This window comes from Equus asinus, chromosome 11, assembly GCF_041296235.1.
Source record: "Equus asinus isolate D_3611 breed Donkey chromosome 11, EquAss-T2T_v2, whole genome shotgun sequence".
In the NCBI taxonomy this organism is placed as follows: domain Eukaryota; kingdom Metazoa; phylum Chordata; class Mammalia; order Perissodactyla; family Equidae; genus Equus; species Equus asinus.
This window is the reverse complement of record NC_091800.1, coordinates 55260409-55281953: the sequence shown is the minus strand read 5'-3', so window position 1 is coordinate 55281953 and position 21545 is coordinate 55260409. Positions and strand designations below refer to the sequence as shown.

Genomic DNA, 21545 nt, shown 5'->3' with positions numbered 1-21545 from the left:
CTAAATATAGTCACATTAGGGTTTAGGGCTTCAACATATGAATTTGATGGGGGGGGAGTTGGGGGGTGGGGAACACAGTTTAGTCCATAGCAAAAGGTCTTTCTTTTCAAGACACTCAAACAAATATCATTCTGTTGCCCCAAAACAAGACTAACATCTGGTGTGAAAAAGGGGGACTTAAACATTTACATTGGTCTCAGGTAGGTAGTATTGTATAAAAGTAACACATTTCATAATATTTTAAGAGCAGTGCTATAATCTTTTAAAATGAAGATCTGGTTTATCATTTATCTTCTCTCCTACTGTTTTTCTCTTCTTTTACCCTCCATTATATCCAATCTGAAAGTGTACCTAGATATTTTTCCTTCCTCAGCTTTAACTTAAAAGCCCTTTTGAGCAGTATGGCAGATATCCTACTAAGCATGTTCTTCTAGGTTTCAATAATGTCCATTCTGTTCCTTGTCAAAAATTCATTGTTCTGGGCCAACCCTGGTGGCCTAGTGGTTAAGTTTGGTGTGCTCCACTTCAGTGGTCTGGGTTCACTTCACAGGCATTGACCTACACCACTCATCTGTCAGTGGCCATGCTGTGGCAGCAGCTCACATACAAAAAGAGGAAGATTGGCAGCAGCTGTTAGCTCAGGGTGAATCTTCCTCAGCAGAAAGAAAAAAAAATTCATTGTTCTAATATCTAAACTGGCAGTTCAGAAACTGTGATCCTTTTCTTGACTTTATGTAGCCACTTCCTGAATAATTCTTTTTCTTCTAAAATAATTTATTTCACCCAGAGGAAACCATCTGTTTGCCCTTTCAGTTTTCTCTAACATTGACTCCTGAGAGAATCAGATTTGATATTCAGAACTCAAGAGGTGGTGATAGTCCTTTGATTTACAAGGCTGATATCAGAAAAAAACTTAGTTTGCCAGCCAACCCAGAAATGCTGAATGTTTATTTACTTAACACTGTACTAGGTGCTTTGAACTATACAAAATAAATGCTCTTCGTGACCCCTAAAGTAGGTTAGGTTTCCTTGCTATAATGTCTCTTACTGCCTTGCACTTTCCCTTCTTAGCACATATCACAATTGCTAATAATTGATATTGTATGTAATTATTTGTTCATGGCTTTCTTCTGTTTGAGCCAGGACTAGGGTTGTATTCATTGTTGTAGTCGCTGCATTTTCTAACATTCTAGCTCATGTTCTGCTCCTAATATATAGTTGTTGAGTAAATGAATGAAAAACATGGCTCCTAAGACTATGAGGAAGCAGACAGACAAATCTACGATATGGTACACTCGATAGGAAAAATAACTAGTTTTCTTCATTAAATCATTGTCCAAATGAGAGGAGGAGCCCTGCTTTATAATGAAAGAGAACTAAGAGAACTAAGGTCTTGTTTGGATATTGATTAATAACAAAACAAATGTCAAAAGTCATTTTTGAGGGAATCACATAAATTTGAATATGAATTAGATGTTAGATGATACCATTTTGTTTAGGTATTGTAGTTACTTAAGAAAATGTCTGTATTTTCTTTTAGAAATGCATACTAAAATATAGATTATAGAATATTTAACAAAAAAGGATATATATAAGGAAAATGAGGCAAAATCTTGATAATTGTTGAATGTGGGTGATAAGTATATGAGGGTTTGTTATACTATTCCCTATACCTCTGTGAATGCTTGAACATTTTTATAATAAAAAATTAAAACCAAAAAACACGGTCCCTACCTCCAGGAAGCTCATAATCCAATGACGGCAAGAGACAAAAACATATGAAACAATAGTAAACAGATGCTAAGCCAAGTAGCAGAGACAGCAGTACGTTGATTCACAGAATGGCAAGTGGGTTGCAGTGATGAGAGTACAGGCAAGACTTGAGCCGAGTTTTGAAGGATGGAGATTTCACTGAGGAGGAAGGGATTCTGAGCAAGAGGAAACAGCTTGAGCTGTTAGGAGTACTCACTGGTCCCCTCATCTTCATTCCTTTGTCTCCAGTAGTAGCCACACATCATTCTCAAGAAACATGGTGGCTTCCTTCTCAAACTCATCAGAGCAGAAGTCCTGTATGTAATTTGCACTTCTCTCCATTGTGACCGTCATCACCTTACTTTAATAGCTGGTTAGCACAACTCCACTACATCCATCAATCTCTGCTATAAGCTTTTTGCCTTCTTAGTCTTGTATTTAGTGGGGCGTGCCAAGAGTGTCACCCCCCCACGTGGTAAGAAACAACAAGAATGAGAAGCTGAAGGGAAGACTTTAGTATTGCATTTCTCATATTCCTAAATTCCCTTGGCTTTAATTACTGTTCCTAAACTGTGCCAGGAAATGTGGATATATTTGTCTTTGATAGAGTTAGAAGTGTTCCTTAGTGATTTTTTAGCTTGAAGAGGTATGAAGAAGTGACTTGTAAAGCATTTGGAAGTTCCATGCCCTCTCTCCGAGATCTCTCTGTTCACTTGTGCCATTTTTTTTGCCTTGGGCATGCTATGCAGGGTTGGTGCCATGTTGCCAGCTATTATGAGGCTTTAGCAGGGCAGCTTTTCTTCCCCTCAGCTGCTAACTCACCTTAATAGCATAGGATATAAAGCTCCATGTACAAAACTCCATAAGTCATTTACATCAAACTTGGTATAATTGGATTAATGGCTTTCCTTTCTATAAATATGTATTCGAGAATGTTATGTGTTCTTGTCATTGTTCCTTTAGTGAGATCTATGGGTTTGATAATGTCTCCCAGCATGCAGCTCTTTTACTGCACAGCAACCCCCAGGCTTGCATTATGGACCACTCTTCACCCATGCTCCAGCTCCTTCTTGGGGGAGGTAAAGGCTCCAGACGCTCTCTAGACAATAAGCAGTATTTCCTGTTACTAGTATATGAAAAGAAGTCCACTGAAGAGAACGAATAGACTTCATAGATTATGACCTAGGCTTTCTTCCCTTTTTACTGTGTGTTCCTTGAGCCATCTCATCTACTCCCATGGCTTTAATAATCATCTACTTGTGTGTCAGAGATAAGAAAATAAAGTATAAATCTTTGGCCTTGCCGTTTCTCCTGAACTGTAGATTCATGTTTCCATCTGTCCATTTTATAACTTCACTGGAGATCCTATACCTTAAATTCACCACAAAGCATAGTGGTTAAATAAATCCTTAGCTCTGGAGACAGGTACCTGGATTCAAATTTCCCTGCTTCCACTCTGCCCCTTCTTCCCCTACCCAATTCATTTTCACCATAGTCAAAATTGTCTTTTTACAAAATATAAATAAAATTATTTAAATCTCCTACTTAAAACTATCCATTGTTTTCCTAAAATAAAATCCAGATTTTTCACAAGCTAGTCTGCACTTACCTGTTCCGCTTCATCTCGTTCTTATTCCTCCAGCTCATCCTGCACCAGCCATGCTGGCTTTCTTCTGTTTCTAAAATATGCTGGACTTTTTCCCTCTGCTGAGAATGTTCTGCTTCCAGATCTTTATGTGGCTTTCTCCTTCTGTCAACAGATTCAGAGAGGCCTTTCCTGAACATTCAGTCTAAGAAGCCCTCTGCTTCAGCACCTTCTCCTTCCTTTCTCTGTCTTATTGTGATATCATCATAATAAAATCATGGTGTGGTGAAGCAGTATAGCATATGATTATGAGCACAGGCTCCAGAGCCAGACTCCTTAGGGCTGAGCTCTGGCTTTGTCTACTCAGTAGCTCTGTGATTTGGGGAAAGATAATTTAAGCTGTTTGTGTCTAAGTTTTTGTGTTTGATGAAATGGAGTCAATAGTAATACCTGTCATACAGGTTGTAGAGAGGGTTTAATGAATTAAAACTTGACATGCTCTTAGAGCCCATAGTTAATACTCAACCAATGTTGTAGTATTATTGTCTTATTAACCCTTATCACTGTCTAAAATTATCTAGTTTGTTTACTTGTCTGATCTGTTTGTTGTCTGTCTCCTCCATTCCAAACTCTAAGCTCCACAAGGATAAGGATCCTGCTGCCTATCTCCTTCACTTGCAAAACCTCAGTACTTGATAAATATTTGTTGAATAATTAAATGAATAGATAAATATTTGATAAATTACTTAACCTCTTGGAGGCATCGTTCTCTTTATGTAAAATGTGGATAATGTGTAATTGCAAGGAATAAAGGAAATAATTTTATGTCCTTGGCACAACATCTGTAGCACAAGGAACTGGTAAAAGTGTCTCTCTAAATAATTGTATCCATTATCCATCCCACACAAAACCTTGATTATCCTCTTGCATTGTTCCGATCCTCCTTAATGGCTTTGCTACTCATCTGGTTGCCTAAGATAAAAACCTCCGTCTTCCTATGTTTCTCCATCCCTTCTTTTCATCCCACACCTGCTTATTCATTATTTTCTCTCCATCCTACCTCTTAAATGCCTCTATGATCCATCTTCTTCTCATTCCCACTAGTTTAGATCCACATGATTTCTTATTTAGCCTATTTTAACAACCTTCAACTACTTGCTCTTCTTTTCTACTCAACTCTCAAGCATCTGCCTTATTGTTGCCTGAATTCTAGAATATAAATTTGATCATCTTACTCCTCTGCTTAATAACCTTTGGTGACTTCCTGTTGCCTACAAATTAAAGCTCAGATTTCTTAGTGCAGTATGTAATGTGACTTCAGCTTAGCCTTCTTGCCTCCTCTCCAGCCTCCCCCTTCTTGTCCTGTTTTGGCCATGAATTCTCACTGGGCCAGATTTGCCATGTTGTGACATGTCTTTGTACCTTTGCTCATGGCTTGCCTGGTCCTCCCCATTAGCCTCTCCTTTTTTATTCTGCCTGGTTAGTTCCTATCCATTTTTTGAAATCTAGTCCAGTTGTTGCTTTGCCTGTAAGGCCTTCCATGATTTCCCTAGACAGAGGGAACTTTCCTCTTGTTATTCCCATTGTTCTTATATCATGTTGTTTTAAGGAACACTTTTTATACTGACCAGTTACATGACTGTCACGCTCAGTTAATACACCACCTCCTTGAAGCTAAGACATATTTTTTAAAATGTACACATATGTGTGTCTATATAAAATACATATACGTGTGTGTGTGTATGTGTTTCTTTGGGGCCTGGCAGAAGGAAGGGACCCTTATACTCTAATACCCTCTGTTGCTGCTTGAAGGGAACTGACCAGAGAATTAAGATTTTGAGCTTGCTTGAAACTTAAAGTACTAAAGGTTTAAGAGGGCAGAAAGTCAGATTCCTGGCGTTTTCTCCAGTCTGGAGAGGAGAGGGATTTCCGGAAATTTTCCTAAATTGTACCAGAGATTGACAGTTAGAAAGGGGAAAAAAGAAGGCGATGTTAGGGCTTGCCTGGCTCCTGGACAAGATCTTGTCTGATCTCCTTACTTGAACTGGGTTTTCCTGCCCTTATGTGTCTCCGTACTTACTGAGTCTGAGCTGTGGCACCTTCCCGGTTCACAGGCCTGATCTTCCTAAACTGTGTCTCTGGACATGCCATTACCATCCTCAGCAACACCTCTGGTCTTGCTGGCCTTGGCTGTTGTGGCTTCTTGACCTATGCTGGCCTTTTCTGTTTCTCACGATTCTGCTGTGACAAATGCCATGATTCCTAGTATTTGACCCCAGCCTGATCCATGACTGATTCCGCTATGCCCTTTGGTTTTCCCGGAAGGGGAACTTGTAGACTGTCAGGGGAGCCTGATGTTACCCTGGGGCCAGACTATGACAGCTAGGTGTGCTCAGGCTCCTCAGCCGCCTGAGGGGCCCTTCTCTGGATATTCAGCTAATTGGGGATGGACAGTTACTGCAGTTTTCTGTCAGCTTGTCTTTATTGTATTGATAAGATATTTCAGGAGCCTGCAATGCATGCTAATGACTAAGCAACAAGGGTGTCAGAAGGATTATCAACTGCTTGAGAACAAGGATAATGTCTTCTATTCCTTTTGTTTTCTTTCCTCATAGCCCCTCAGCCTACATTAGTCCTCAGTAACTGTCATCTGAGTAATATTTACAAAGTGGCTGGTTATTTTTTTGTTTTGTTTTGTTTCAGACTATTCCTCATATTGAGAGAGACAAAGAGATTGATTTAACTATAGTGAAAAATGTGTAGATGCTAGGCCTGAGGTTTTTAAATATGCTTTTTTTACCCAACAGTAGTTGTAGTCTTTTAGACTGTTGAGACTTTGTTGTTGTTGTTGTTAAGGTTATTATATTTTGGGAAAAGGTGTAAGTCCTTTATTCCTCTTAGAACTGTAAAGAGATACAAAATAACACATTTAAGCTTCTCTCCTTCCATGAAAGATTAGGATCCCTGTTGATGTCATGTAAACTTCAAGGCTGATCATTTCTTTTGGGGCAGGAAATTAGGGAATTTCTGCATGGAATTGAAATGAAATATATTGATGAAATAGAATGGAATTTATTCCGCAGTAGAAAGAGTAGTCCACCTTCACAGGCAGTGAATATATATATGGTTCAGCCCTTTTTACAGACTTACGCAGAAGGGAATCTGCCCCTCTTCAGTTATATGCTGCCCAACACTCAGGTAGTTTTTATTAAGAATTTCTAGGTATCTCAGTAGGAATTTTCAGCACTGCAATATTTAACTACAAGTGCCTGGTTATAACACACAAACTTCCTTTAAAACTGTGTTAATAATATGAGCTATTATTTTTATTTATATTTATTTTTTTAAAGGTATTTTTTTTTTTTATGGTGAGGAAGATTGGCCCTGAGCTAACATCTGTTGCCAATCTTCCTCTTTTTTTTTTTTCTCCCCAAAGCCACAGTACATGGTTGTATACCTAGTGGTAAGTTGTTCTAGTTCTTGTATGTGGGATGCCTCCACAGCATGGCCTGATGAGTGGTATATAGGTCCGCGCCCAGGATCTGAACTGGTGAACCCCAGGCCACTGAGGCAGAACACGCGAACTTAAGCACTTAGCCATGGGGGCTGGCTCCTGAGCTATTATATTTAAATTCTGCTCTCCATTTGAAAGCTTGCAAAGAAGCCTCTACCTTACTTTTTAAACAGTGCTTTGGGAGGTAGAGGGAGGAGAAATGGTTCCAAGGGCTTTAATTCTTTGTCGAGTTCCACTGTCCATGTGATCTTTGTCTCCAAGGGGGAAACTGTGGCATTTTTTTATTCTTGCAAATATTGAAGTACTTTCTGTTTTGTGAGACAACTAAGATGCAATATAACACAGCTTGGGTTTTTTTCTTCTTCAATATTAGACTCAGAGACAAGTGCCTGTGTGATGGATAGGGCCTAAAATTTTGCATTTAAAATTTTGCTGATGTCTTGTAAGTAGCATCATTTCCTTGTAGTTGAAGATGCCTGTTGATTGTGCATGAGGTAAAGTGGTCATCTATGCTTTCTATACTTAGCACTCTTAAACATGGAACTTTCGGTTCATGGTTCTGGTTCAGACTTAGTCCTTATATCTCTGGTTAAAATAGCCACCCTTTGGGCTGGCCTGATGACATAGTGGTTAAGTTTGTGTGCTCCACTTTGGCGGCCTGGGGTTTGCAGTTTTGGTTACTGGGCATGGACCTATACACTGCTCCTAAAGCCATGCTGTGGTAGCATCCCACATACAAAATAAAGGAAGATTGGCACAGATGTTAGCTTGGGGCCAATCTTCCTCACCAAAAAAAAAAAAAAAAGGAAAAAAAACCCACCCTCTTTAGTTGGCATTTGCCAGGGTGATCTGTCTGTGCTATATTTTCCTGCAAGGCCACATTAATAAATAATCTTTGGAAGTTTCAAAATATTCTTGAACTTGTGTCTAGAACATAGTAGATGTTTGATAAATATTTATCAACTTTTTGCATATATATCTGTATGTCTTTCCACATTTTGTTTTCTTATTTCCTCTCCATGTTTCTGTTAGCATATATATGTATTAGTTAATATTACAAAACTGCTAGTCCCTTGGCTGTGTATACAAACTTTGTACTTGGTAAACCTAGCTTGCATTTTACACTATTTCATAGTATAAGCAGTTACTGATATTACTTAAGAAGGAATCTCATGTTCAAGCACTTCATATGATTTCACACATAGTGTTTGGACTCAGACAGACTTGAACTCAAATCCTATTCCTGCCACTTACTTTCGGCATAGCCCTGAATGAGGGACAGACCTAGATGGTATAACCTACTATGCATCTCAGTAATATGGTACTCATCTTATGGGACCACTGTCGTATATGCTGTCTGTTGTTGACAGAAACATCGTTATTTGGCACATGACTGTAAACACTTGCCTTCTTATCATGTAACTTATGACATATCAAGTTAATGAACCTAGCATCTTTTCTAACACCTTGATGAATTGTCATACTCTTAAGTTTGCATCAGCTTCCAACATTTTATCCTTTGTACTTTCAGTGTCGTGAAATATCTCTATTTACTTTAATGTGAAGTTTTTTGCCTGTCATTTCCTCTAGACATCTTTATCCTTTTCGTAACAATTGCTTTTCTCATTTGTCAGTAAGTTTGCCTCTCCCGAGTTCCTCTGGCATGCCTAGGGTCTCTTGAATGGTGACAATTTCAACATTCCCACTATCAGCTATTCTTCTATAAACTACATTTACATTTCATTCTAATGTCACTTCTAGTGTTAATCACTTTTCATTTCTTTGCTCACCTTCCTCTTTGTTGGCCAGTTCTGTCTTTTGATTATCCATTTTTCTAAAATGTCTTGTGGCAGCACAAATACGTGTTTTACTGTCTGTGTGTGAACTAATAACAAATGCACAGTGACTGATTGGTCACTGATCATGATGCGTATTTGTTACTTATATAGTATTTTGTGAACTGAAAAGCTAGCTGTTAAGTTTTTTCTTTATGCACTTACTCACAGTTAATATAATGTGGTAAATTTGAACCATGTTGTTAAGTGACTGGTGTTATTATTTAACTAAACTGTGGTAACTGACATTTGTGCCTATCGGACCCACATACAGCAAGGACATCACCACTGAAAATCTATCAGGTAAGCCAGATCACAAAAGCTGGTTCAGATACAAAGATTGTTTTCACTGTTACCTCAGCGAGCAAGTAAGGAAAAGATATAAAATCAAAGATACATGGGAGGCAGTGGGCTCCCCTCCCACAAAGTGTTTCTGTAGTTTGGTGATCGCAGCAGCCCACTGGGCATGCTGCATTTATCCCTTTTGTTAGGAATGCTATTGTGAACTAGAGAGGCAAAATAAATTGTTCAAGTTTTCACAGCTAGTTAATGGCAGCATAGCACTAAAGGTTAGTTCTTTTGATACGTGGTTCTGGCATTCTTTTATCACATTTCCTTCTTCTCACCCCCTTCAGACACAGACACATCCTGTTTCTCCTGTATGACAGGCTATGAGAAAATGTGGTCTTGGGAACTTTTTGTTCTTAGAGATGCCCTTACTCTAGTTATAATACCTCAAAAGTCAAACCAATAAGACTTTCATTGCTCTTACTTTTAGTGTGGACAGGAACAATCTTGTACCTCTGTAGCTTTTTGGACAAGGGGAGCCCTCAACCAGAATGCATACATCAGCTAACATGGCAAGATGAAAAATTCTTTAAGCTTCTCCTAGATTCTAACAGAACACACTTCCCATATCAGTTGCAGCTCCCAAACTGCACTACGATGTTTTCTCTTACATAATGAAGGCTTTGACCATCACTGCTACTTTGAAAATCAAAGCCTTTTGGTCTCTAATGGAATGTTTACAAAAAATACTCCATTTTGAAATTTGCTCAGGAAAAGGAAGTGTAGTAAATGATGTTAGAAATCCCTCCGGCTTGCCTTGGCATTGATTCATTTAATGTTATGTACTTTGGAAACATCCAGAGTTAGTGCGAATAACAGATTATTAAAACCCAAATTAAATAAACTCTTATCCTCATTGTCTTCTTCCTTGGAAGGATAGCATCATATGTGTTCCTGATTGTTCTTTCTATATGATCAAGTAAATTGCCCTTTCCAAATTTAATATATAGGTATCTAGGGTAAGCTGAAAATCCCTAATACCTATCTCAGAAATTCCATCTGGTTGCATTCTTTTGCTAAGGTGAAAGTGGAAGTTCTTTTGGTTGGAGCAGTGTAGAGCAGCAAGCCTGAATTAAAAAAAACCAACTGTATTGTGTATATGTCATTCTCTTTTGTTTTCCTTGGGTCAGTGAAAAGAAAGAAACAGTCAAATGTATGAAACACTTAATTTAGTAATACAGTGACTCATAACTCAAAGATGTAAAAGCTGCCCGAGGACCTTGGCTTATCCGGTTGGCTCTGCCTTGATGTAAGGCATTGATGTATCTTAAAGTAAGAAAATAACATTTATTCAAGAAATATTTAATGAGGGACTGCTGTATACCAGGAATTGTTCTAGGGAGCTTGCAGTAAATATAAGATGGTCATACTCCCTGCTTTCCTGGAGCTTATACTCCGATGGGGAAGAAAAAGACAGAAAACAAATAAAATACATGAATTGATTAATTGATCAGTTCCATGGCTTTCACTATACATTTTCGTTAGTTGCCCACCAGCACGGATCCCTTATTAGCATGGTAAAAAGGTCTGATCACTCAAAGTATTATAGACTTGTAAAGTATTGAAATAGAACTTTGGGGAATTGAGGGCAGTGACCTTTTAGAAAACACCCAGCTCCATCAGTGACTTCTGCTTGCTCTTGGCTCTCATATTTTCCTCTCATATACTCTGTTGCTAGCCTTTGTTGTTAGTTCTCATGGACTTCACTTTTCTCTCTAAGTAACAAAAAATACAGTTAGGGCTATCATTTTGACTTCAACTCAGAACTGTTTCTTTTAAAAACATTATTTAAAAAAAATTAGGGACAAATGTAGCATCTTAAAATGACATTATGTTTGAAATTCCAGGCTAAAACTTGAAATAGATGCTGCTAATATTTTGGGAAGCATTTCTTATTTGTTACTAGTCTTCCTTATGTAAGGCTCTGAGTTCTTAAGGACATCCTTTGGTAGCAGCTGACTTACTATCTAGTAAGATACTTTGATTTTAAAATTTTTTATTATTTTCATCTGAGGGTACCTTCATTATAAAAATTGCACTTAAGAAAAGACAAATTTTATCTTAGCAAATTTAAGGCTGTCACTTTTGCTGTTTGCATTAAATAAACATGCTACACAGTTTTTCCATTTAAAAATATATGAGTTATTTCGTTATGTCAGAGTAGTTACAATCAAGAGCTCACAAACATTTTTGCTGAATGCACTTAAGGATCTTTGTCCACTTTTTAAAATTTGTTTGTGGAAACTACAGCTGTGTCAAATGCTACATTTACAAACCAAAACTCTTTTCTTTAACAAAGAGGGAAAAACTCCCTTCATTCATTTAACCAGATACTCATAATAGTAAACTTTGTTGTTAAAACAGGGAAGTTTATTATTGTAGCTGATGTTTTTGTTATACCTATGGTTTTTACTTTTTTTTTTTAGAGGTTGAAGGGCGTGTGCTCTTTCTGGGAGTTCAGTTAATTGCAGTGAGTAGATCAATATTCAGTAACATGTCTTTAAAGGCCCTTTTAACCCTAAGATTTTATGAATCTATATTTACCTTTGCCCCTGCTTTTTTCCATTAGTGACAAGAGCAGGGATCGTGTCGGGAGTGAGCTGCAGACTGCATTGGGCTACAGCTTAGGAGGAGGTGGTGGGCACTGAGTGCTAGTCATAGAATATATAGTGGTTAACTCTAAGAGGAGCAGTTACTGTTGGTTCCTTCTCCTTTATAGTTTTCTTTAATACTTAGTACATTTTCTTAACTGTAATTGTTTTTAAAATTAGGGAAAAAAGAAAGAAAAAGATAAACCCATAGATAAAAACAATTTTTAGAAGTCAGCTTCTCAAGTACCTTTCTCCCAACAGACAATCCCTGAATTCTTCAAAATGGGTCAGTATTTAAGTCATCAAACAGATGATTAAGGGGTTGGCCCCACGGCCAAGTGGTTAAAGTTCCACGCACTCTGCTTTGGCGGCCTGGGGTTCCTAGGTTCGGATTCTGGGTGCAGACCTGCTCCACTCATCAGCCATGCTGTGCAGGCATTCCACATACAAAGTAGAGTAAGATTGGCACAGATTTTAGCTCAGGGCTAATCTTCCTCAAGCAAAAAAACGAGGAGGATTGGCAACGGATGTTAGCTCAGGGTGAATCTTCCTCTCACACACACACAAAAAGATGATTAAGAAAAGACTCTTTAAAAGAACTTTTGTGGAGAGAAGTTATTTTGCATGGGGTTATAACATAAGGCTCATGTTTATTGTCTCATAAGAAGCATTTTCCTGAAAAATGGAATTTTCCTTGGTGGTCAAATAGAATTTGAGGTGGACATTTTATGTTCCTTGGACCTGGGACAGTCTTGTTGATCTTTGTATTCCCCAGCTCCACATATACCACCAGCCCATAGTAGGTGCTCAAGAATTATTTTCTCAGCTGAACCCAGTATTTGTTTTTAAGGGAATAATGAAAAGAAGATAATCGCAAGTAAAAGGAGTGAGTTTTTGATATATTCTTTTTCAGTTACTCTCCAAAATGTTCTTTTTCAGAAAATGTGAAAATGTTCCTATGTGTAATATATTGGAATCACAAGCACTGACTTTGTATTTCAAAGTTGGAAGAAATGAGATTGATGTCTCATACAGTTGTAAAATGCCAAAAAGAAGTAGAGCTGAAATGAATTAAAGCACAGTGTTCAGAAAGGCCAAGTAAAAGCTTCAGATCAAGGGTGGCTATAATTGAAAGGGTCCAAATAAGTATTTAAAACCACCCCTGCTGGGACTGCTAAGATTTCTGAATTTCAAATTGGCATTTTATGTTTGACAAGGTGACATTGTATAAGAAATGTATTGTAAAACACTGCTGTACGATAGGAAAATGATTGAATGTAAATATTTCAAGATGTGGACCACTGTTCAAATGTTATCATAAATCTTTGCCATTGTTTTAGGGGATAACTCTTCATGCATATATGAGCTGAATTGATAGAGCTAGCTTTTGTAAGGGAAATCATTAGCGAGTTTCTGCCTCTCTGCTACCAGTAGTCTGATTTGACCACAAAAGTATTCTGTTAGATCTTTGCCATTATTATCATATGCTTATTATTATATAAGTGAGGAAGTACATTATCTTTTTGAAGATACTTCATCTGGCCTTGCTTTTGTCCTGTTTGTTGAATGGTCTGAAATGTCACTGTTAGGTGAAATTTGAATGGGCTGAGACAATTTGCACTCTTAAACTTCAAAAAGGAGAGAAAAAAGCTTGAACTGTAAGTTTAACTATCCTTCCATTCCTTGCAGGTTTGGAAGGTTTACAGTAGCTGCTCTTCAGTCCAAAGTAGAACAATATGAACGTGAAACCAATCGCCTCAAGAAAGCCCTGGAACGAAGTGATAAGTATATAGAGGAATTAGAATCTCAAATTGCACAGCTAAAAAATTCAAGTGAAGAGAAGGAAGCTATGAATTCCATTTGCCAGAGAACACTTTCTACAGATGGCAAGGGGAGCAAATGCAGCGAGGAGGATATGGCATCAAAGAATCAAGGTGATGGTGCCAGAAAGCAGCTTGGCTCATCCACCTCGAGTTCTCACCTGGCAAAGCCTTCTAGCAGTTCTGCCAGACAGGAAGGCATCAGCAAAACAGAACCAAATTGTTCTAAGAACAAAGACCTATATCAAAAACAAGTGGAAATAATGTTAGATGTGACAGATACAAGTATGGATACTTATTTGGAAAGAGAATGGGGTAATAAGCCAAGTGACTGTGTCCCCTACAAAGATGAAGAACTTTATGATCTTCCAGCTCCTTGTACTCCGTTGTCCCTGAGTTGCCTTCAGCTCAGTACTCCAGAAAACAGAGAGAGCTCTGTGGTCAAAGCAGGAGGCTCCAAAAAGCACTCAAACCATCTCAGAAAATTGGTGTTTGATGATTTTTGTGATTCTTCAAGTGTTTGTAATAAAGATTCTTCAGAAGATGATAGAAGTGAAAATGAAAAGAAATCAGACTGTTTTACTTCCCCAAAGACAGGATTTTGGGATTGTTGTTCCACAAGCTATGCCCAAAGCTTGGATTTTGAAAGCTCAGAGGGGAACACAATAGCAAATTCTGTTGGAGAAATTTCTTCAAAATTGAGTGAGAAATCAGGCTCATGTTTATCCAAGAGGTTGAATTCTATTCGCTCTTTTGAAATGAATCGGACAAGAACATCCAGCGAAGCATCAATGGACGCAGCTTACCTTGACAAAATCTCTGAGTTGGATTCAATGATGTCAGAGTCAGACAACAGCAAGAGTCCTTGCAATAACGGTTTTAAGTCGGTGGATTTGGATGGTTTATCCAAGTCGTCTCAAGGCAGTGAATTTCTTGAGGAATCAGATAAGTTGGAAGAAAGAACTAAGCCAAACCTTTCCAAAGGTTCTCTAACTACTGATCAGTTAGAAAATGGAAATGGATGGAAACCCACTTCTTTTTTTCTCCTCTCTCCCTCTGACCAAGAAATGAATGAAGATTTTTCACTCCATCCCAGTTCTAACCCAGGAACTAATGAAATCAAACCCCCAAGCTGTTTGTTTCAGACTGAGTTTTCCCAGGGTGTTTTGTTAAGCAGTTCACACCGGCTATTTGAAGATCAAAGGTTTGGGTCATCTTTGTTTAAGATGTCCTCAGAGATGCATGGTCTTCATAACCAGCTTCAGTCTCCTTGGTCTACTTCCTTTGTGCCTGAAAAGAGGAATAAAAATGTGAATCAATCAACGAAAAGAAAAATCCAGAGCAGTCTTTCCAATGCCAGCCCATCAAAAGCAACTAAAAGTTGACTCATTAGAAAGCTGTCATTTATGTTTTTGTCCTGAGAGGAATATAAGTTTTTAAAGTTACTGTTTTCCCCTCATAAAAGTTCTGTACAATTTTGAATTGATAATCTTTAGTCAAGTGTCAAATCAGAATGGTGGATTATCCTGTTCCCAGAATACTTCTGTTCATTTTGAAGAGTTCTTTTTCATTTGGGGGTCTTTTTGACCAGAAAGGATAGGGAGAGGGTTTCTTCTTAATAGTATATGTGTCTGGTTTGGGTATGTTATGTTTTCTTGAATCTTGATTTAACTGTTAGATACAATGGCCTGTTAATGAGCCTCAGTTGTCTTCAGGACTTGGATTTCTTAAATAAAACTTTAGTGTTGTCTACACATGCTCATAAGACACTTGAGTTTCTTTAAAGCTTTTCCTGGAGTGGAAATTATTTTGCCTGGCCCTTTTTATTTATATTTAGTTATGGCCTAACTTTTATGCAAGGCGGTGGTGGAGAAATAGCACTCTAACCTTACTCCAGTATTCATTTACGTTTTTCTAGATTTTATGCATTTTTAACATTTGTCCAGTTTTTGTGAAAATTCATATTTTGCTGGTATGAAAGAATACATTTTCTATATGAAAATATTTGTTTTATGTCAGGTAGCTTTCATTTGTTTATCTTTTTGTGTGTGTTAACAATCAGAATTTGAGCCTACTTGGGAAGGAAGGCATAGAACGGTTGGGTCTGGAGAAGCCTAAACGTGGTAGCTGCATTGTTCTGGATATGCAGGTGCAGAAGCGCTCATTGCGAAGTTCTTGATCCACTCACACGCCTGGGAAGCTTGTTTTTGGAGTGATGAAGTTCTTGTTTGCATGTTACTGTCCTTTGTGGAAACTCTGTGTGCATGGTGGTAGCATTCTTGCTTGCACTGTTTTCCTTACTTAAGAAAAAGAAGTTTCAGTTGGCTAATAGAATATCTTTTATGTAGGACAAAATTTTTTTTTCATGAAGTGTTGACGAGGTGAGAGTAGGTGAGCTAAGCACAATTTTTAATTTAGGCTTTGAAAAAGTATATTATTCTAAACATGTTTGGTGTGCCTATATGGGCCTTTAAAAATGGTTTGTATGCTAATGACTTGTTTATCTAATGTGCACTGAACATTTTACATTAATACTGTACTGTCTTACATTAATACTGCATGCTTTTCTATGTGAATTGAATAAAAGATGTCATAAGCACTGTAATTCTTGATGTTGTCTTGCTATTGAATTAGCCTATAAAGACAAGTAAACCTTATCATTTTTAATTGATCTTATGGGGGGTTGACAAACTGTGGCGTATGGACCAAATCTGGACTGCACCTGTTTTTGTGAAAGTCCTGTGAACTAGAAATGGTTTCTACATTTTTTAGTGGTTTTTAAAAATCCAAAGAATATTTTGTGACACAGGAAAATGATAAGTTCAAATTTCAGTGTTTCTAAGTAAAGTCTTAGAACACAGCTACAGTCATTTGTTTACATGTTATCTCTGGCTGCTTCTGCCCTGCAACGGCAGAGTTAAATAGTTGTGACAGAGACCACATGGCCCACAAAGCCTAAAATATTTACTGTTTGGCCTTTTACAGAAAAATTTGCTGACCCCTGTTATAATAGACTCTAAGGATTCAACAAAACCATAGAAGTATAACAAGTCACTTTTGTGATTTGGAGAATCATGTCCTCCACTTTGAAAAGTAGTAAGAGCCAAAAATTCCCCTACTTATAAAGCATAATTTTTGTTTTATCATATGTATTTTCCAATAAGTATTAGTATGTTGTCTTCTCTTTCTGATATGTTAAAGCTAATGGATACCTTCAGAGATTTTAGCAGTTTATCTTTGACAGTGTAGTTATACATTTGAAATGCTATTAAGGGTAAAAATCTAAAATTTTTCTGAACTAATGGAGTAAATCTAGGTGTGAGCTTCACTCTTATTCTGTCTGTAATTCTTCTTTACCAAGAATGTGTCGGTTTGTAATCTAAATATGTACTGGCACTCTTCCATGGAAATCCAGAGTGTAACATGATTTACTAATGCCTGACCGGAGTGAGAGTGCCTAGATTGGAGCAGCATGTTTCCCAGGTGCTTCAGAGACACTAATCCATCCTTCCCAACACAGGACTTCATATATTAAATTAAACCTATGAATTCCTCAGTTGAAGGGAATAATTTGTGCAGGGTCTGATTTTAATCATACATTCTCATTTGTACTCTTTACCATAATCTGTTATGTCATGTCAAGTATGATGGTCTCACATATTTTTAATTGTCTATTATATACACACTTTAAAAAAAACAAAAACTGCTTTTTATTGAAATTAAGTACTTTCCTAACCTGTATCTCATCTAATCCTTTTTTCAAACTGTGTGAGACAAGAACTGTCATACCTAGTTTACAAACAAGTATGTTGAGCATTAGTGGTCACACAGCTGGAATGGAATAGAACCATATCTTGGAGCTGGGCCTCTCACTCCAGAGTTTGTACCCTTCCTCCTCCATGCATGGGAGTTCACATTTGTAAGCCAAAGAATGAATGGCTTTGAAATTTCCAAGGGTTCTTTTTAAAGTAGTAGTTTGGAAATATTAGCATGTTTCTTTTCAAGTAGCACTTAATTCCTGCCTATGTTCCTGGATCTAACTCTACTACTAAGTGGAAGCTCAATGATGGGAGTTGTGTGTGTGCCACTTTTAATTTTATAAAGATTCACATTAACTCTGAGATTTAGATGAATTTAAAAATAGCACTAGGGGCCAGCCCAGTGGCAGTGGTTAAGTTCGCATGTTCTGCTTCGGCAACCCGGGGTTTGCCAGTTTGGATCACGAGTGTGGACCTACCTACCACTTTCAAGCCATGCTGTGGCAGGCATCCCACATATAAAGCAGAGGAAGATGGGTACGGATGTTAGCTCAGGGCCAGTCTTCCTCAGCAAAAAGAGGATTGGTGGCAGTTGTTAGCTTAGGGCTAATCTTCCTCAAAAAAAAAAAAAATCCCCACTAAATCTGTTGGAAAAAGATGCTCTAGTGATAAAGGAAGTAGACACTTATCAGTTCATGTCTGTATAAAAACCATCTTGTCTGACTGTTCATCTTTCTAAAATACTATGGCTAAGGAAATGTGACAAGATGCTAGGTTTTTTTTTCTGACATGACCTTTGGTGTTCATCTTCTAATTTTCAAAATCTTCCCATCCAAAATGTCTTTTTCCTCTTCTAATGAATCAACAGACTAAAACAAAATGGTAGACTAAGATTTACAGTCCCTTAATGTCAAATCTGCTGTTTTCCTGAAGTCTCATACTTACGTTGGTTTGAAACTAGAGGTACCACTGAACAAAGAAAGAACTTTGGTCTTGAACTCTAAGATGTTTGAGAAACTTCTTGTTTCCTTATACTTGAATGAGTTTCAATTATTTAAAGTATAATACAGGCACTAGATTTTTTCCCACCTTGCTTTTTTGTGTGTGAGTGAGATTTGTAGAGAACATCAAACTGAGATTAACAGTTGAATTTTATGGAGTGTGGCCTATTAGATTAGAAGGGTTTCCCAAACCTCATAAGACCCTTCATTCTTATTGGTGGGAGTCCTAACAGCACAGTCTTTGCCTATCGTGATGTAACTGGAGCTTTTAATCATACTTGGCAGAGAGAAAAACCTTTTAAGCAATGATCTCAGAGTGCATAGTGAACATTTATTGCCTAATTCTCGGAACCCCACTCTGACTGAGGAAGCATCTATTAAGATGCAGATTTAAGAACCCATCTGGAGCCCAGGATAGGGTGATCTTCAGTTTTATATGAGAGAGGCAGTCTAGAATACTTTGAACTGAAGCTCTACTTTTTGAAATAAGGTAGACTCCTTGCTCTGCTGTGTCTTAGGGAGCAGACTTCTCTAATAAATGTTAGTTGGATTAACCAAGTGTGTGCCTTGTGTGACACTTGTAGTTTGGAGGTGTTAAGATCTACTCCCTGAGGGCAAGGATTTGATATAGACTTTTATTGAGACTGTGACAGGAGGGAGGACCTAGTTCTGGTCCATTTTGATTCTTACAGCATTGGTGAGTAGAAGTGTCCCTGTTGGGGATAGCGTGAAGCAGAAAGGAAACCAGGCGTCTTCACGGAGGTGCCATTTGTATTGGGTCTTTAAGGATGAATAAGAGTTCGGTGCGGAAGAGGACTTCTCTTTTGAGTGTCTGCTATCCTGGAAGGAGCGCCTATTCAGCGGATGTCTCAGAAGAGATGCTGAAGAAACCATTACCTAACGGCAGGGCTCCTGGTTGAGAAAGGTTTCCCGGTTGCTGCAGCCTGAGCTTCCCAGTTTGGCTTTGCTCTGCCTCCTCTCTGAACGTTCCTCAAGACTCTAGGCTCTCCGTCGCTGCCAGGGCCGGCGGCTTCATGGCGAGACGGTGACTCCCTGGGCGCTGGAAGGCTCAGGAGGTGGCAGGGCTGGCCCATCGTCTGTCCATTAAGCCGAAGCTTGGCGCTCCGAGGGCCAGAAGGCGCGACCTCGCCACACTCACAGGGTCATCTTGGTGCTAGGGGTGGGGAGGTGAGGTCTGGCCCGCCAGCCTCGGCTCTGAGTCTCCTTTCCTCCCTCTGATTCCAGCGAACCCCCTAGCCTTCCGGGATTCCCTCAGCCAGTGCGGCTCTCCCCTCCACCTCCCCCACCCCCAGGTCTCCCGGGAAGGCAGAGTCGCCGGTGCCCCTCCGGCCGGAGTTTCCCGCGCTCTTGAGGGCGCCCTCAGCTGGTCCCGCCCGGGCCCCGCCCGCAGAAAAGACCTGCTCTGCGATTTCCTCTCATTTTATTACCGCTCGCGTAACCTGGCGATTAAGACGCGAAACCAACAAAAGAGTTTTCTTTCCACCTTAACCTTGCACACAATCCTTTAACAAATTAATTAATCCTAATGAATTAACACTTCATTTATTTAAACGCGCTACAGTCCATGAATTAAATTTTCATGCAGTGATTAAAGGCTGTTAAAATATGCATGATTTCGTTAAAATTTTATAATAAATCAGGGCAATGTGTTACATGACAAGGCAACTATTTCCCAGTCCCTCGAAAGGGGCTTTGATTTGCGCGGGCGGCGGGGTGGAGGGGTGGCTGGCGGCGGCGCCGGCGAGCGCTGGAGCCGGGCGACAGGACCCAGCTCCGCACTCTGGCATTTGGACTCGCGGCTTCGCGCTTTCCTCCGCGGCTTCTGGACCCTCTTGGGGATCCTGCTCCTGCCGCCAGAGTTGAGCCTGCGGAGAGCGACCGGCGCCTGCCTCTCGGTCCTCGGAACTGCACTCGTGGGGGGATGGGGGTCCTCTGCTGTGCATTTGCGCCAGCGGAGCTCCCTCCAACCTAGGCTTGCGTGCGTCCCGGACGGAGCCGCGGGCACGCGGCTATCTGCGGAGAGGGAAGGCGACAGAACTTCCATCTCATCGCGTGGGGTCACCGGCGGGCGCGTCTGTCGTAGAGTTGGTTTGTTCTTTGTTGTTTTTCACCTGGGAACCTTGAAACCCCGCCTCTAACCAGCGCGCTCTTCCAGTTTTGAAGGGGCCTGGGCGGGGCGGGAGCAGCTCTGCTCCTCTTGGGACCTAAACCACAGAGGCCCGTGGCCATGTTTTAGTGCTACAACATTGTTCACGTGGACAGCGAAACTGGTTCTGGCAACCAGCGGGCGGGGGAGGCAGTGCCCCCGTTAGGAACGAGACCTAGTTGTCCTGCCCCACCCGTAGGGCTTTCACAAGTTGGGCGGGTTTTAAGTCCACAGAGAGAGTAGGGTGGAGATACACACATAGATCTCTATTTATGTAACACCCAGAGGGATGATGACCCGCAGTGAACTTTACTGGGACGCATCATTCGGGTCGGAAGGGTATAAGCGACATGCGACATGGTCGACATCGAGGAAAATGTTCCCAACGGGAGTTGCATTTGAATTAAACAGCCAGAAGAAAGAAAACAGTGAGTTTTCCACTGGCTTACTCAAGAACCTCTTCCGCGGGTTCCAGCTGGAACCCAGTCTGAATGTGGGGCCGAGAGCCTTACAGGAGGACATCCCTACGGGCCTCAATAACCCACCCACTCCGGCCTTGGGGACCAAGGGAGACCAGCGGCCCCGGATGCTGGCAGGGCGGGGTGGAAAAGGAGGACAGTGGCCTCCAGGAAATCTCCGAGCTCCGGCCAGCGAAAGCGTGGCTCTGGGCTCCCCGATTTGGGCTGAGCTGGGCCCTGCGTGGTGGCAGAGGGCAGAGCCATTGCCCAGGACCGGGCGGGGTGGGCGCCGCGGCTTCGATTGCTGCTTGGGGAGGTCTGAGGGCCCCTGGCAGGGCCAGCGAGGAGCCCAGTCCCCTCACCGCGGGAGGGACAGGCTGGGAAGCGCGAGGGGTAGCGCTAAGAGAGAGAGAAGTCTGCCAGGAGGGGAAGGGACAGTACTGCACCCCTCCCATCCTTTGGACAGAGAGTGTTCAAGCAAGAGGGCGCTGGGACCGCCCAAGTGAGCCCCTCTTCCAAGAACCGACCCTCAGCTCTGGGCCTGCTTCTCGCCTGCCTGTCCCTTCGCCCTGCTTAGAACAGCCCGCGTGGCCTCTAGAGCCGCGGCTCAGGGCGCTGGGCGCTTGCCCTGCACTCGGGCCGCCAGCTCCGCGGTGAGTGTGCCTAGTTTCAAACCCGGCGGCTGCCTGCGGGAAACGTGCCGCGCCGAGCCTGGC

At 40.5% G+C, this 21545-nt stretch overlaps 1 protein-coding gene across 1 annotated transcript in view; it reads left to right on the top strand.

Moving 5' to 3' along the window:
- OBI1 (ORC ubiquitin ligase 1) overlaps positions 1-16050 on the top strand; it is a 37759-nt gene extending 21709 nt beyond the window's left edge. Inside the window, exon 6 of the mRNA XM_014852304.3 lies at positions 13315-16050. Coding sequence (XP_014707790.1) covers positions 13315-14830 — 1516 coding nt within the window. The 3' untranslated portion in view covers positions 14831-16050. The remainder of the gene's footprint in view (positions 1-13314) is intronic.
- Positions 16051-21545: the final 5495 nt, after the last annotated feature.